The sequence below is a fragment of the Anser anser genome, assembly GCF_964211835.1.
Source record: "Anser anser genome assembly, chromosome: 4".
Taxonomy (NCBI): Eukaryota; Metazoa; Chordata; class Aves; order Anseriformes; family Anatidae; genus Anser; species Anser anser.
Window position 1 is genome coordinate 49790354 of NC_139724.1, and position 18273 is coordinate 49808626.

Genomic DNA, 18273 nt, shown 5'->3' on the forward strand with positions numbered 1-18273 from the left:
TCAGCCTCCCGTCATAGCCCAGCTGGAGAAGCATCCTGTTGTACTGGTGACACAGAGTTTCATAACCTCTTTATATCCCTACATGCACTCTCCTCCCAGGCTGCGTGCAGACAGCGTGCCCATGTGCATGCTCTGCCCTTCCCCAGGAGCTGCAGCTCAGCAGAAGGCAGCAGCTGGATTACACAGTACAGGGAGGCCCCCGGAGGAAGGTCTGACCAGGAAACATGAAAGATTTCCCTCCTGCAGCAGCACTCGGCAGTGCCACGTCAGGTTTCGTGCTCCACTCTGCCATACCTGCGTATGGTGAAGCCATGTCTGGGTGACTCCCCAGAGCAGCTGCCGGAGGCATAACGGTGGAGTACTGGGGAGAGAAAAGATGCCGAAGCACATTGCCACCTGGCTGCTTCCAGTGATGGGGGGTTTCCAAGCCAGCAGGGTGCCAGCCAGCCCCAGCTGAACCCAGGGGTGGGGACAAACTTGCACAAAGAGCGAGAAAGCTGTAGGAGGCTCCTCATGAATCTGAGGGCATCCACATCTGATTACAGATGAAGCAAGAAACCTAGATCAAAGTAAGAAGTCAAAGATGCAATAGATACTAATGCCACACTTCCTTTACAAATCCCTAAGAGGGTTACACAGCATCACCTTCTCGTTCAGCAGTAAAGATTCACGGCATTTGCGCAACTTCATTAGGACAACACAGCATCCCAGCAGCAGCGTAAAGATAAAAAGATGAACTGCTGGATTATACACCTCAAAAACAGATTAGGGAAACAATCACTGCCAAAGCTGCACAATTTTACTAACATGACAGCACCCCAGAAGGAAAATGGGGACAGAAGTTTGCTTCCCCCTGTCCCTTAGCTCTGCTTTCCGTGCACCAGCCAACTCACATCTCCAGCCAGACAACTGCTCGCTGCTCAATTCCAGCTTTAGAGACATGTATCGGTACACAAAGCCCCAAACAGGCAGGCAGAGAGAGACAAGTTATTGCTTTAGGCCATGGCTGCCCCAACCCTTCACGCGCTTCAGAGACCGCCTGCAAAAACTCATAAATCAACTGACAGCACAGACAGGAGGGAAAGGGCCGGTACCAGACCCAGGAGTGGGGAAAGGACTGCTTCTGCACAGCTCCCACACTGCCCGCTCCTCAGCCTCCTTTGGAAGGGAAGGCTGTGCGATGCCATTTCTGCTGGGTAATGTAATCTACTGTATAAATTGATTCGGCGGCAGCATTTTTTACAAAAGGTTCTCACTGTGTTAGTCACCCCCCGTCCCCTTGTCCCCTCCTCTTCTAGAGGTGCTTTACCTCATCAGCTCCAAACCTACCCCGCTGATTCAGCTGTGAGTCCGGGTGTTGAACAAGACAGACCAACACAGCTCTCATCTCAAGACGGGTAAAAGCCAACGTGGTTATCTCCAACTGAGGTCTGTTTTTCTCCATGTGATTCAACACATCCCTTGGCTGTTTCCCACTCCACCCAGCATCATCACAGTTGTCACATTGCTATGCATGAATTCTTTAAATCAGGCTTCCTGAGTCACTGCAAAACCAACTAACAGCCATCCCTGCAAGGACTGCACGCACCATTCCCGGTCCTGACAGTGCAGACACAAGGAGCAGCCAGCCCTAACCGCTAAAGCAAAGTCTAGCATGCAAATTTGTCATGAGATTTTATAGAGGAAGACATGGGATGATATCACCTACGGGTTAAAATCCATCCTGTAACAGGAAAACAATTACACAAAAAAAAGGAACCGAAACATTGGCAGTGCAGCAGTAAACACCCTGTGCGAAATCCTTCCAAGTCTCTGATGCTCGAGCTCAACCATGACTCATCCCTCTCGCCTATCTATGCTTCAAAAAGGAAAAACGGGACAGATAAGGCTGAAGGTTGGGGTACCCAATGCTGTCAGCTTGTACCAAGGGCAACTGCTGACAGAGCCAGGAAGGCTCATGCGGGCCATTTCCTCCTCTCCTTAATCCTTCAAACACGATTCCTACAAATCCAGCCCTGGGAGAACATGGGAGACCAGCAATTAAGCCTGTTTCTGCCTGTTATACAGGGCTCTCTTGTTCAAACCACTGTAAGCAGTTAGCAGCAAGTCAGTTTGGAATCACAGCAAAACACGAGGTGTGAAGGCGACAGATAAACAGAGTTGGATACGCTAGCTGAATAACACAGCGCATATGGTCGATGCTCCCTTCCCAACTTATTCCAGAAGAGTAGCAGAGCAAATTAGAATAATCTTTACACTGTCACATAATTTGTCAGCTGCACAAAGACATGCACGGCCCAACACAGAGCCAGGTAAAGTGGAGAGCGGCAGCATCATGAAGGCAGCTGGTGATCCCTCCCCACTCCTGGTGACAGACAGGAGACCACGAGGAAGAGCTACTCCCCTTGCACCATCTCTTTCACTCTGAGGCTCTCTGCTATAAACATTAAGGCAGGTGTAATGGATTTCATTACCTGTAAATCAGGCACAGCCTTTGGACTTCAGCTGGCAAAGCGTTAGCAACTGCACCAGCCAGCAAATCCCTGTCAGATAGCTTGTAGTTAAACTACTCAAATGTCACCCAAAATTCATTGTCATTCCTCTGTTGTGATGCCTTTCAAAAACTGCACAGAGCCCTCAGCACAAGCACTGGTGGGCCAAAATTCAACTGTTACAGTGGGAAGAGATTTAAAAGAGTGGAAAGAGAGGAAGCAATGTACCCCAAACAGCAGGAGCACTGCACAGCTGAGGCTGCAGAAACTGGTATGTGGATGGCACAGAGGAGATGCCAACACCACTGAAATAATGTGAAAAATAATTTTTAAGTGAAATGAGCCTAACACAATCACAGAGAGAGACCTAATAAGTACAAAGGCGTTGGTTCCTTGCAGCTTGTCCTCCTTGCTGTGGTGCTGGGGCACCCAGAGTGGGGAGAGAGAGAAAACTTGCAGGGAAGAGGTCTCTCCAAGCAGAACTGACCCAGCAAGGACATCAGCTGATAGGCAGAACCATGGTGGTTCAGAGGAAAAATAAAAGCAGGATTTGTAGTGACTTTTTAAAATGGAAGTTATCGTGGCCAAGATTTTTCAAGCCTCAATCTTGCAGGTGGGTTTGTGGAGGTTTCCCAGACATTTGTTCATATGTGAAGTGCAGCACCTGCCTGTAAGGCCTGTCTGTAACATGAGGCACTGCACAGGGGCTATGTCCAAAATAACAGCATTCCTTTTCAGGGGGTGTAATGACCAGAAAATGTGCTGTAATAGAATAGATTAATGAAGATATGAATTATTAAATTCAGAGAATGGAAATCTACACACGTGACATTATGAACCACATGGCAGGGAGAGGGCATGAGAGATACCGAGCTGCAGGCACAGTGTAGCAGTTGAGGAGAAAAAGAACCAAAATATCATGGTAAGAGGGAAAGTTGATGGACATCTCTAACCACATCTCGTCAGTGAAAAACAAGTCTGTGATGACTTTGGTTTTTGCTGATGCACTTGTGTTCAGACCCAGGAGCAGCGCTCCCCAGAGAGGTGTCTTTACTCCTCCAGGAGTGGGAATCAAACCATTTGGAAACAAGGAAGGAGGAGGGCAGGCTCCGCTCTGCTTGGTCATGTTCCCAAGTTTTAAGATGAGCTCCTCTACCTATTGGGGTTCATCAGATTTCAGTGGGAAAGTTGTTTCCTGGATGTTTTTTACCCCCCATGATCTTCCCTCAGCCCATTGCCCTCTCTTCCATCTGTAGCAAAACCCACCCAAGCAAACAAAAAACCAACTAGGGGTGTCAGATGGACACAGCCCAGATATACAAAGCAGATGCTAACACCAAAGAGCCTGAGGAAATGTTTAAGCTACCACAGAGGGAATAAAGATCGACATGAAAGAGGCTGGCATTCGGGCTCAGTGACATGGCTTCCCAGCAAGGAGGTCAAGTCCCAGCTGTGAGACATTTAGCGTTAGAGCGTAAGCAGACAGTAAGCGACAGTCCCATGGTGACACAGATGAGACAACATAACCAGAGATGAAATCAATACTTGAGAAATGTTAAATGACAACATGATTGGGAGGGATCAAAGGCAACAAATTGGTGCAGACGCAATAGTCTCAGAAAACACCTAGGCAAAGCTAAGGAAAAATAGCCTGCCAATGCTTGTGTGTTTTTCCAAGAGTATCAAGTGATCTTATAAGAGATACTATTTCTTGCAAACCTTGCCCCACAGAGAGGATGAGGTATTCTTGGATTACCTGATATAAACTAGTAATACTACCTAAAGGATCCATAACACAACAAGAACCAATCTTGCTTTCCAGAAACGTCTTCCCTTGCCACCTGGAGAAGCAAGAACATTTCCATAAACAGACTGTTTTGTGATTTCCTTCCTCCCAGAGACTGTACCTGCCAAAGAAAATGCATGCAGCTGAAACAGATGTTAGGAAACGTGAATCAGCATAATAGATCCTATTAAAGTTCAAACAAGCACCATAAAATATACTTTAGCACCCAGACCAAAGAAAGCTACTTCAACACTTCTCTTTACGTAACAAGGAAATAACAGGGAAAGTAAAACCTTATCTTACTCACTTCAAGGTAAAAGGACTCAACCTCTGCTGCACGAGGACTGCCACAGTTATTGGTAATGGCAAGGAAGAGAGATTAATGCAGGAGGAAAGTGAAGAGCAGTGCTTATGTGTTTAGCTGACAGTAAACAGAAGAACTAAAGCCAAGTAGATACTGCTCCTTTCCACTTCTTCACTCTAGCAGGTGTCTTACCTCCCTCCATCGTAAGCCTTTCCAGCCAGCTGTGTTACTTGTGTGCCCGTTGTTTTTACTGAGAACCACAGTGAGCACTCCTGGAGGTCACAAAGCCTCACGTTCCTCATCCCTCCTTTCATTTCACCACCGACATCCTGTCCCCCGATCCAGCACACCAGCAGCACCTCCGGACCCAGAAGGAAGAAGATGCTCTCTCCTGACCAAGGCAGCACAGAAAAGCCCAACCAAGCCTGGAGTAGGCAGGCCACTTTGGGAACATGTGGGATAGGCTGGGGACTGTGGCAGGGAAGAAGTGTGAGGAACTTGGTGTAAATTTCAGTAGCAGCCAGGGAGTTTCCTCCTTCTTTCCCCATCTTCTAGGGGAGATGCCCCAGTAGAGGCTACAACAGTGAATAGCAGTCAAGGGATCTAAGTAAGGCCATGTGGGATATGCACCCTGAGCACAGTTACAGCAGCTAGTGGAGTTTGTACATGTCAGGACATTTACAAAAGGGTTAAGAAAATGCAAGAGATGTTACCGAGGCATGGGGCTGCATATGGGAGCACACGGGGTAAGACAAAGCCTGCTTATAATAGCTCTGCATTCTGCAGTGCATGTGAGATGCTTAGAAAGGAAGAGACCGCAATAGCTTCTGATTCACCGCTACAGCATCCATCCGTTATGTAAGAGGAGGGAGAAAGATTCATTTTACTAGGAATGGAAGACCCTTTTGGTATTCTGGGTTTTATCTGAGGTTTCTTGACATGCATTAAGCACATGATGTCAACATAGTAGAGGTATTGGCTAATTGTTTCCTTCTCAGTGAAAAAAATATTCTGTAGAACTTGGGCCTGAGGCCCCACTGCAGAGCAGTGCAAAGTCCAAGGAGCACAACCCTGGGTGGCCAGACACCTCCCTGCTGCCTCTCCCCAGCTTTCAGCAGTCATTTACACCCAAATCACTATTAATAAAGATCATTCTCACTAAGCATTATGTTATGTGAAATCTTTTTCCTTGCCCCTCCAGCCCTTAGAGCAAGTCCTGTATTGCACCAGTAAAAACTTTTGTATCGTGCCAACTGCAATTTTTTCCCACTGGTGAGAGGAGGAGAATTTCTTCCTCACAGAAACTACCTGCTTATGATATAAAATAAAGCTGGCATCTGTTGCCAAGACAAAGCTGAGAGATCTCCTGAACACAAAGGAGAACCAGAATGCTATGCCCGAAGTGGGTGGCTTGAGGACTGGGCCAGCAGAGAGGAGAGGCAATACTGAAGTATCATACACAAACTCATTCATTTTGTGCATTTTGCTGGGATGTCCTTTAGTAACTTGGCCCTGATCAGCTAGATATGGGAGAGAAGACAAACCTGGCCACACCAGCAGGTCACAGCACAAATGTAAGCCAGCACTGAGGTGCCACTACAAAAAAAATGAAATGTCAGCCGATGGGAAGGGCTCCTGGAACAGGTAGGGGGGTCTCTCTGAGAAGGGGGGAGAGCCAACTGCCTTAGGGGGAGAAAGAGCTCAGCTAATAAATCAAGGCTGAAAGCAAGCAGGTACTTCCAACGTCTTTTAGACTGGGATTTGATTTTTTCCCTCTTTTATATGCGTATAACTGAAAGAACAAATAAATATATTGCTGAGGCATTTTGACACTGCACAAGTGTTCTTTCCTGAATGCCACTCATACAGGGTCTTATTGGATAGCAGTTTCTCATTGCAGTGAAAAATTCAGACACGGCATTTCTGCTTCTGTTGCCTAACACAAGCTGAAAACACCAAAGATATATACTGTGACATAGAGAAGCTGAAAACACTAAAACTAGCAATTTATGGAGTGCCTTCAAAGTGGTGTCACTACTCAGATCAACAGGAACTCATTAATGAAGGAAACCAGCAGACAAAAATGTTTTGTTTCATTGTGATAGGCAAGCATCTAAGAAAAAGCTTGATATATTTTTTTTTAATTTTTGCAGTTTCAGTTTAATGCACTTTTATAATGACAAATTTATAAAAGAATTGTACCCTTGCGATGCAGGTGAGGTGAAAAATATTTTAAATAGGCCAGATGAAATTAAGAGAGTCAATTTTTCATTTTATGAACTTGCCTGGTCCCCAGTCATAGGGATATAGTTTGGTATTTTTTTGGAATCTATCAATACTCCTTTTGAGTTAGAGTAGCTCCATGGATAACAAGGAAAAAATACAATGTATATTCTATGAAAAAGAATTACTTTTTTTAAAAAAAAGTTCAGATATAGCTCTACAAGTAACTGTAGCCTGGCAAAAAGGGGGAAAAACCCACAACTACTTTATGCCTCTGTTGTTTTTCAGATTTCTAAGAGTTATAGGGTGAAATGGAAAAGCCAAGAACTAAAGGAGTCCTATTCCAAGCAAATTACCAACCACAGCAGTGCATTATTTTAGTAATCACCTCATTAAATTTAGAAAGGTAAATCTGACCAGAAGGCAGCAAATCCATCTGCCCTCCCCAAGCTTAGGGAGTTGAAACCTCAGAACCATCTCTAAATTTTGCAATGAGTCTTAAAAACCAAACAAACAAAAAACCAACTCATATCTGAGTGGCATGGAACCCAAGTCCAACCTGAACTCAGGCTGAATGCATCTAAAAGAACTAAAACACTTGTGACCATCTCTGATTTCACAGAATTAAAATGCTGTTGCAGTTTACAACTGCATAGCAATGTAAAGAAAATGACAAAATCTCTTATTTTCTGAAGAGAAGAACTGTATGAACCACGGCATTCAGAAATCCTCCTGCCAATCTTGGTTTTAAAAAAAAAAAAAAAGCAAAGATGGAAGTGGATGCTTCCATGGTGAAACCAACAGTGAAAAGAACTAGGGAACTCAGAAGGTTTTGGTTTTGTCCTTTTGCTAAATCCAACCTCAGCCACCTTATTCTGATGGGCAAGGTGGCCAGAAGGAATTGTGGCGCTCCTTCCCCAAACTGGCAAATCATCAAATCATCCTTGGAAATAACATTGGCCAAGTGCATGGAGGATGCAGGGCCCGCTCTGTGCTCCTTCCCTCAAGACGCAGTGCTCTTGCAAGGAGCTGCCTCTTCTGCTGGGGCCCTGTAGAGCCAGACCAGAGGCACCTTCCCCTTCTCATGGTGAGCTCCTCCTGTGCATTTCTGCTGCATGCTCACTTCTCAAGGCTCACTTATTTCTTCTAATAAACACATCATCTTTGCAGAAATTTACAATAGTTGTGGCCAGATTAAGACTCCGGACGGGTGGCCTGAGTCTATAGATTTGCCTATTTATCCTACAGCCATTTTTTTCTTTCTCTGAGCAGCTTTCACTACATACATTGAACACGAGCCCAGATCGTCTCCTCCTCAGTAAAAAGCAGGTAATTGTTAGGCTCCACTGAGACATCCTCCGCTCTGTTCAGGGACAAGATCCACCTCCTGGACACACAAGGAAGATCCTCAGATCACCTAAATATTCCAGACCTGGGCAGACCCCGCTGCAACTCAGAGATGCTTTTCCCCTACAGCTTACAACTCCTCCTGCTCCCCTGCACCTTCAGCAGCACTGAGTACACCTGCTTTCACCCTGCTGCTGACACACTGTTATTCTAGCCTGCAGTGGATGGATGTCCCTGCTGAGTGCCCAGGTTAGATGCTCATTTCAGCCTTTTTCTGAAATTGCTCATTTTTGTAGACCACTGTCCACTTAAGGATGAAATTGGTATCGCGGAACTGACTTGAATGGTATGAAGAGAAAAGCTCCAGCTGACCCTGCAGCTACCCAACACCATCACATCAGTTGGAGTAATGTGGTTTTGAGCAGCTAGACCTTGGAGATGAAATAAAAAGTTAATCATTAGTATTAAACCCTAATTATACTGGTATTGTATTTCAAACACCAAAGAGTTTTGCAATCCTTCACTAATTGCTCCTTATTCATCACCTGTCCCTCTGTGGTAAGCAGGTAAAATGCTGCTACCTTTAAAGAAAAAAGTTCAGACAACTTTTTCACAGAGCAGAGACCACACAGGGAGCTCTGGGCTGCTTTTGGCACCTGAGCCATCAGCCTGGGCTGCCTCCACCCTGTACCAAGCACTGACACGAGATGTGTGTAAGACATTTGTGCGGTGGGAGGATGACTACAGGTCTTAGTGCTGAAGTTTGGGCAACTACCTCTTTAGAAAAGGAGCTTAAAATCGACTCAGTTCCTCTTCTTGTCATCAACGTAATAAAATATACAGAATAAAAAAATATTTCCCTGTTGTTATTTATTAAGGAAGAAAGAAGAGGTCAGAGCACAGACCAAAAGCAGTACCTGATTAGTATGTTTTCAGTGGGGCCTTTGCAGTTTGGAGGCAGCTGAAAGATTAAGGTGATTATGTCTTTGTCTTCCAGAATTAAAATAGAGAAACAGGACATCACTTGAAACACTTATTGACTAGTAACCTCAGAAACATCCTATGAAATTTTACAGCTTAGACTTCCTTACAAATACCTAAGAAATACAAAACCTCTTCAATATTTTTCTTTGCATCTTTGCAAACCTAACATCATTGACTTCATAAAATACTCAGATAGATGTACTTTGTCATCGCATTTATTTGGCTGATGCCAAGTACATTTATTAAAAACCACTTAGAAGTAGAAGCAGTATTGTATTAAATGTTAGCCAAATAAGATATCAGTACGTATACTACGAAATGAAATATCAGTAAAGGGTTCTTTGTAAGATCTGTACCATCAAACTAGAAAAAATAAACAGCTACTACTGTGATGCTCAGTGAAATCTCCCATTCCCCTGTCCATTCTGTTTTATGATAGAAGAAAATTAATTCCTTATGAGACATAAAATTTGAAGAGAAGAGGAGCAGCCAACAGAGATACTCGAGCATTTATAAATCTAAACATTTTAAAAACGTCTATAATAATTCATTTTATAAGGAGGCAGTTGAGCAATTCTTTCTCCCTGAACTAGGGCAACTAGACATTTCTTTTAAAAATATCTCCTTGGGTTTTCTTTCCTTTAGGCAGTAGAAACAAAGGAGGAAACTATTTCATGCTGGTTTGGTTCCAGGCAGGATTTGTCACTGTGACCACCCGTGCTCATCACACGCTGCCTCCCAGCGCTGAGATTACAAACCATTATCACCACCGACCTGGTGAAATACATAAAATTTAGCCACACAAGTTGGGCACAATTAAATTTCACTGGCAAAGGAGATGGTGATTTTTCTGCAAAACCACCTGGCCACATTGAAATTTATGTCATTTACTGTGTCCCAGAATGAAACAGAACAGAAGAGACTCAGATGGCCAGGTAGGGAATAGAGACCTCCTGCGCTGGTAAGGATAATTACACATAATTACGGCCAAGGAAAATGAATGCATTGTAGTTCCAGGGATACGACATCAGGATGGACCCTAGATTGAAAAATATTCCAAAAGGCAATTTATGAGCCCTGGAAGGATGCTGGGAGTGCCGGCTGTGTCTGCCATACTCCGAGCGGGCACAGCAGCCAGCCAAGCCACCTGCTCCATCTACTGTTACAGCATCTTTCCAGAAAATAGTGCTACACGGGGCACCTCCTGGCAGACCGGACATTCTCCAGCTGTTCGAATGCAGCAATAAGAGCAGGAAACCGAAATTGTGCCCTGGGTCTGGGCACTGATTAACTGCAGGGCCTGCTTGTCAAGCCCGGGGGGAAGCGGGAGAGCACTGTGGCAGCTCCAAGCACTCGCTTCCCAGGTGCTACCACAGCCGGTGGCTCTCTGCAGGCAGCTCGGTGCAGGAACTGCTACTGTCTCTGTCCAGCTAAGGGCAAATAAGGGAAGCTCAGAATCAGATTCAGAGAAAGCCCACTCTGAACAAACCACGTTTAGCTCCCTCCCCTAATTGTTCTGCTGGCACCATAGGCTTCCTGCCACCCTGCATAAAACACTTTCACCTGATACCTCTGCTCCACTTACAGCAATTGCTCTTAGCCTTGAGTTGTGTAAAAGAAATGCCAGAGAACAAATGCAGGAAAGGGGTGGGGACAGAGGAGAGAGGTGTGTACTCATCTATTTACATCCTTTTCACTCGCTTCACATCTTTTCTTAACTTAGTAAAAACCTGTAGTCTGTGTACCTGAAACAGTATTTTTCCACTCCTGTAAAGCATTACCCAGCAGCACACTGATTTTGCAAGAATAATAAAGTAAAAAATAATAAAGTAGCCCAAATAAAAGCTTATAAAAATAATCAGTTTATTTTATGGGACCAACTAGCATCAAGAGATGTACACACGTCTCTCCCTACTGCATTCTGAAGCTGCAAAGCATCTCAAAGGAAATCAGGTCACGCCTCTTAAAATCTTTACCGCGGGACCATTTTTGAATGATCTGTCAGCTGTGAGTATGGAAACAACAGTGGCTGTTGCTTTGCATCACGGCACACACAAGGGGAAAATTAACATTTACAGCAAGAAGTCCTAACCAAAGAGAACAATCATCCCAGTGCTGCGTGTTAGCCCCCTGTCAGACCCTCCTACCAGATTTTCCACTGCATGTTCAGAAATGTCCTGATGCCATACATGACTGTGCAAATCTTGATACTTCCTTAAACAGCAGAACTAAAGGCCAGAAGCCATATGCACAGTAACACCCACCAAGGACGGTCAGGGAAAAAAAAAAAAAAACACAAAATATTTAAGTTAGATATGTGAAATGACAGCACTGTCAGTCACACGGTAGCTTTTCACAATGTCCAAGTTAAGCTCATGCCTCCCACCTCTTTGTCCCCTTCTTCAGTTTTTACAAGTAAGTTTTTCACATTATATGGAAGGAAAATGACACTCACCAGCTGTGAGGCAGGAACATACTGCAATGCCAATGCAGAACAACATTTTCTCCAATATTTTTCTTCAAAGGGTATGCCTCAATCTGAAGGGAAAGCATTTACCCCTATTTTATTTAAACAAAGCATTCAGAGTGAAGTGGAAAGGGCAGAAGCTGGGACAGGTTATCTACGTGTAACTTTGTGTCTTTGAGGTCTCTTGGTGGTGGGTACACATATGCAACCAACACCCATCTGCAAGCCTTGCTGGCTGGTGACGGTTTCAGCCTGGCAGCACATTCCTACATGGCCATCACACGTTTTGCAGATCACCATAAAGAGGCCAAAAGCCTCTCAACAGAAGGACTGCAGATTTAGCCAGGATCAATGACAAGGGCAGAACGGAAGGCTGTGAAAACACTTGCTGAACCTTATGTCTCAGAACAACAAGAGGTAGGCAACCCACATTAGTTTCTTGGAATATGGAATTTTTCTTTAGTTATGTGTGATTACAACTACTCTACTACTAAAATGGCCTGAGAAAGTCCTCATATACCCCAAATGAAGCAAACTCTCTCTTTGCAACCTTGATGGAAACACAACATTTACTCACACCATGGTAGAAATCCCAAGCAGCAGCTCCAGAGACACCAGTCCTGGGTAATTCATGGAGAGGAGTCACTGCATTGCTTGTCTCCTAGCAGAATGGGCCCAAATTGAAGAGAGGTTGTGTTGTTTTGTTTTTTTTTTTTTTTAATTAACCAAAATTGTCATAGCTTTTTTTCTAAGATCAACCATGGTTAAAACCAAGGCAGCTTTAAACCTCTCAAGGGGCTGAAGGACAAGTAAAGAACTTCCAAGGCAGCCTCAGAGGACTCCGCTTTCTTCTGCTGATACAGGCTTTGTGCCAGAGCTGGTATATTTTGAGGATGTGACCTTGCTGTGGATAGCTGTGCTTCTCTGCCCTGCCCTCCTGGACCATGCTATCAGACTGGTAAGGTTTGTCTGTACCTGTTTTCCAGGATAACCCAAGCACCCTCCATGGAGTCATCCTCTTATTATCCTCCAGCACCTGAGTAATCAGCTGGGTCAAATGTAGCCACAGAGCACCTGGTCATCCTCGCTTTAGGCTATGTTACGAAATGGGACAAGCACTCTCCTTTTTAGGCTAGAGAGAACATGTCATTTAGAGAAACAACATACCAGAATAAGAATTAAATACAGTCTGCTACGGAAGAAGAAAAACATGAAGAGATTGCATCTTTGCAGTAAGGAAACAAGGTTGTGATCTCACTGTTTAATAAGAAACAAATAAAGTAGAGAACAGAAGTCTCCCAACTGCACTGGGCAGAGATCTGTAATTAGTTCACCAAGTATTTTACTGAAAGTATATTTTTATCTGTGTATCAAAGCAAAAGGTGCTGATTAATTGCAGCTCATTAAGTGTAAGTTGTTTTTTAAGTAGGAAAAATTAATACAGGCATGGCGAGGTTGATTCAGACAAGAGTCCCACCTAGTTTACTGTCGCATTTCTGATAGCAGCAAGCCTGCTTATACTACAGAGGAGTAATTTAAAAGCCAGTCCTGAGCCATGGGGACAGGCAGCAAGACCACGCATTCTGACTTGTCTGAAAGAGCACGAGGAAGAAATCTTATCAAACAAATATAATGAATGCCTCTGCTACAAATGACTGTGTTAGCCAATTAGTGGCTGTCTCCACCCATGAGGTATTAAAACTTCATGTTCCATGTATAAAAAGCATTGCTATGCTACCTACATTACTTGTGGATGTATACACCATGTTCATTTTTTAGAATTCGTTTAATACTTATGCATATTTCTTATGCAAATTGTATGCTTCTAAGTGGATCGGAAACAAACAAATATCCCAAGTAAGACATTACCAACAGGATTTTAATAGCACATACTAAATTTTCTCTTTACCCATTTGGGAGATAAAGCTTGCTTGGCATGAAAAAGTTCTAAAACAACTGCACTCACTAACATAGAAAAGGGACAGAAAATGGAAGCAAAATAAAGCCCTAGCACTGCAGCACTTTCTGAGAACAAGACCAACAGTACACAATTATCACCACTCACCTCAGCTAGAAAAGACTGGCAAACTGCAGATTTTCTCTACCTTTCTACTTCTAATCCCATCCATGGAACTCAGGTACCCACAGAGAAACTGAATCTGTTGACATTGTTCACATCAGACTTGTTCCCCACAGCTGGCTGCCAGAGATTTTTCAGTCCTTACAGTGATACCATCCAATGATTAACCCCAGCATCCCACAGTATGTCAAGACAATGATGTACCATTTATTTGGTGGTAATACTATAGGAAATGTTTTTCAGCAAAAGTAGGCACTAGGTTCCAGGAAAGTCTGGGTTAGGAATTTGCAACTTAGTTATTACATATTAATAACAGCTAACACAAGTGTAAACGCCACATGAGAGAAACAGTTTCATTCTCCCAATGCCACTGGTGAAGTTGCCTACAAAAAAAATAAAAATAAAAATAAAAAAAATAAAAATAAAAAATAAAGATGTCTGAAAACTTCACCCAAGTAAATTCTTTTCTTTGTACTGAATGGACATGCTGTACTCCCACTCCTTCACAAAGGAAGTTAAGAGTTTCTTTATATTTCAAGCCTACTCTGTTTTTCTCAGCAAAATACAAATGAAAAGGCCCATGTGAGTTATTAACAGACAACAAGAGAGAGCTAGCCAGGTATTTCAAACACTTCTGTCTCTTCTTCCTACATGAATTCCTCAACTGTGCATGCAAAATATGTCTTCTTGCTTCTTCCATCCTTTAAATCCATAATTAGAGCTGTTTAAATAGCTTGTTGAGGAGTAAAGACTTTTTCACATTCCTTCCTCCCTCTTTTCTTTCCCTGGCAAAACATTTGACCTTTTCCCCTCTTGACACCTTTTCAGTAGCACAAGCTCATGTGGAGCATCATAAAACCCAGTGGAAACAGAGATATTATTTTATTCTGAATAGAAATAGACATAGAATCACAAAACCCGAAAACAGACTAAAGCTTGTCACATCAAGATGTTAAGCGCTGGCTCAAGTTGAAAGCAAATCCCGTTCATTATAAACATTTTGGACAACCACTTTCCCCCCACCCCCAAGTAACCCCCTCAACGTAGCCAACACAGAGGTGAACAGAAGGACGCCACATTGATCCAGCACCACTGCTTCAGAGCATGCTTGCTATTTACACATACGTACAAATTTAATACTGCTTCAGTCCATTTACATCATTTAACTCAAATTCTGAATTTGGCAATTAATCACTGCAAATCCAATGAAAGAAATAAAAATGAAATAATGCAAGTTAGTATCAGTGCAACTGGAAGATGATAATATTTGACAACTAATACAGAAAGAAACTATTGGAATTAGAACTACATTAGCAAGCTTTAAAAATAGCAAACTTTTTGACAACTGTACAAAAGATTCAAGATGATCCTAAATGAACACATGCTTTTCTATTTACTTCAAAATTTAAAACCATAAATTCTAAACTTTCATAAATCAGGACCATCTCAAAAGGTAAGGTAAAGCACAGCATCTGACACAGCATAAACTGGGGGAGTCACGTGTGTGATAGCTCCCAGTGATGCCACAGGGAATTACCTGCAAAAATATCAACCAGAATAACCTCTTTGGTTTGGATTTGACTCCACTGCACACATATGCTGTTTATTATGACTTCCATAAAAATGGACAAAAGCAGCACATACAGCAGCAGCAGCTCCTGCTTAAAAACAATAAGCACAGCACATTATCCCATCAGCCAGCTCCCCGCTGAAAATACTTCAAACTAAGCCACAAAAAAATAAAATAATAATAATAAAAAAACATCTAACAGTGAGCTTTTGAACGACAGGACATCGTGTGCTCCATAAGCTACAGAACAAGTCAAGTACTTACAAGGTTTCTTAAACAAATTGATCATCCCTACAATTTCAGACGAAGTCAGAGAAACTCCAGACTTGATCTTCTCTGAGGAAGAAACAAAAGCCATGAAATCACCAGAGAGAAGGGTTTGGCTTTTTTTTTGTTCTGTTTGCTTTTAAGAGAACTCTGAAGGACAAATTGTAAGGTGAGAGGAACCTTATAGGAACAGCCTTGCAAATCGAGTGGAGCACATATTTCAGCACTCTTTGTATTTAACACTCTTCCTACTATAAAGTCCTTCTGAAACAGTGGAAAATGTTTCTTTCATGGAGGTTTTAACTAGCCAAGGTGATTTCAGATTGATAGCTAGGACCTCCTGACTGATCTTTCATGTAAAATTCACTTGCTACATTAGTTTATATAACTGCTTTTTGCTCAATCTTCCCCAGCTACAAAGCTCAAAATAGCTTACCTTTTCCACAAGGGCAATAAGGTACGGGTGCTATGAGTAACGCCAGCAGTTTTTAAGAAGTCAGAAAAATCTTGGAATTACTCTGTCATCCATGTTTTTAGTTTTACAAGAATAGTTAAATGTCATAAACTACCATGAAATCTGGAAGGTGCATTTTCCAAGAAAAATTGTGCTAGACGCTAGTATTTTCTGAAGCATCCTGTAATACCATAAAATGGAGGCAAGCGTTGAACAGTCCATATTATCGTCATAAAGGAAGAAACAATGATGCAGATCCCTCTTGGAAAGCAACAAAATCATCAATATAAAACCTACAAAAGACTTCATCACACAGTTCTCAATCAACCCAGTCTAAGCCAGAGATTGCTACAGTACTTCTCTGTACTCTGGATAAAACTTTGCATGGCTCAAGTAGCTCCTTTTGCAGAGGTGCAAGTCTTCCACAAATAGATCTTTACAACCAGGATTTAAGCAAAAATAAGCACCATAAAGCCAGGCTCTCAGATCTGTTATTTGCTATAAACACGGGTGGTCTACTTTTCAAATCTCCTGGGCCTCAAGTAGCTTCTAGTGCAGTAAAATTCCTCGAATTCTACAGGAAATTCCTGTTTTAATGTTGTCTTTTCAATTCTTGCATGAGGTTTGTTTAAAATCATGACTTACAAGTTTTACCCAAAGACCAGCAACAGTAAGTGGTTAAGGTTACGCCTTCACATCCCAAAGGTGTTTAGATCGAAGTGTTTCTCATAAAACTCAGGGTCTAGAGAAAGACTGTACTTTCTCATTGTGAAAACAAAGAAGTTTATGGTCACTTTCTGGTTTAAACTGAGGTCCTTAGCACTTCAACAATAGCAGAGACTTTTGAGGTCAGTAAGATATAGCCTTTAACAGAGGAGAATTTTAATTAAACTATTGTACATATTAGATTCAATGAGATCTGATTTCTTAAATCTCCCTGTGTAAAGTCAATTAAACACACATTATTAGTTTATTTGGAGAAGCATTTAAGAATCCCAAGCTGCTTAGCATCTTAATTTTGCTAATCAGTGGAAACACAGACACACAGATAATCACTTTCCCAAAATACAGGCGGACAAATGGGATTGAACCAAAAATGAAAGAAGATGAAAAATGTTGGAGTAATATCCCCCTTGTCCCTCTCTTCTTTCAGATTTCTCACATGGATTTTTTGGTAGATATATCAAGACTTATGTGTAACAATGGCTTTAGTGACTTTTTTTCTTTAGGGACACATTTTATTTCATTAATGAAACATTCTCAGGAGCCTAGAGAATGACTTTCACCCAATTTCATTTTTAATTAAAAATAGCTGAAAGAGAGAGAAAGAAAAAGCTATTCTGGTCTAACAAAATGCATGGCTTTTTGACCCATCTAAAAATGGATGCTCCCTCCACCCCAGCATCTGTCAGAACAAGATTCCCTGAAGCAAATAAATTGCTCCACCTAGCCCCCTCAAGCCTTCCTCCCAAAGCACTATGCTGTATCTAGCATCCTGCCCAGTAGCCAGCAAGCCGAGATTAATTCAGACCATGAGAGCTTACAGTAAGTCTCAGGAGCATCAGAGAGGCTCCCTGGCTACCTGAGCAATCACTCTGTGCATCACACTGCAGTCACTCCCCTGGACACGTTCTGCAGCTGTTCGAGTCCTTTGCAGTTTTATCATTTCAAACACCGTGACTGAGATCCAGTTGGAGACCAAGAGATGAACATTACAATATTGAAAAGCCCAGGCATCAAAAGATAGCTTTTAGAATGACTTCTTAATCTGGCGTCAAAGCTGGAGATGGATGAATGACCATGAAACAAGCTCCTGGCCAAAGACTATTAGTACAGTGTTTAATCATCACACAAGGCTGTCAAAGGACTTTCATAACTGCAGCTGAGGAACAGCATCACTCAGACAACAAGCATGACGTGGTGGACAACCCTTCTGTGATGAAGAGGTGGAAACCAGTCTCCCTGTAACTTCCTAATATCATCATTATCTCAGTCACACACAAACTACCTGTCACCAGTGCCACAGCTGTTTTCCAATGAGGTGTTTAAGCAGGTATGAAAACTGAAACACAAGCTTTTCTGATGTATCAAAACATTAAATGCAAGAGGATTGAAAGGTGAAGTGACAAAATTAAACTCTGCATAGTCAAAGTTAAAAAAGAAAAATAAAACTTTTTTTTTCCATTGACTTACATGAAAGTAGGTTTTAATAGTTGAAGAATGTAATGCAGTAGACATTTAAAAGTACTATTTATTCCCCAAAACAAGTCCAATTCATGTTAAATCCAACAAAAATTTA

At 42.5% G+C, this 18273-nt stretch overlaps 1 protein-coding gene across 16 annotated transcripts in view; it reads right to left on the bottom strand.

Moving 5' to 3' along the window:
• CRACD (capping protein inhibiting regulator of actin dynamics) overlaps window positions 1–18273 on the bottom strand; it is a 129501-nt gene that overhangs the window by 42139 nt on the left and 69089 nt on the right. For 9 of the 16 annotated variants that reach the window (XM_083836155.1, XM_083836154.1, XM_083836152.1 and 6 more), the window contains one exon: window positions 15518–15589. The exons of 3 other annotated variants lie outside the window; for them this stretch is intronic. In XM_083836155.1, coding sequence (XP_083692281.1) covers window positions 15518–15542 — 25 coding nt within the window. In that variant the 5' untranslated portion in view covers window positions 15543–15589. Of the gene's footprint in view, window positions 1–1329; window positions 11557–11591; window positions 11675–12180; window positions 14721–15517; window positions 15590–18273 lie in introns of those variants that run through there. 4 more of the 16 variants (XM_083836144.1, XM_083836141.1, XM_083836147.1 and 1 more) reach the window with 3 other exon arrangements.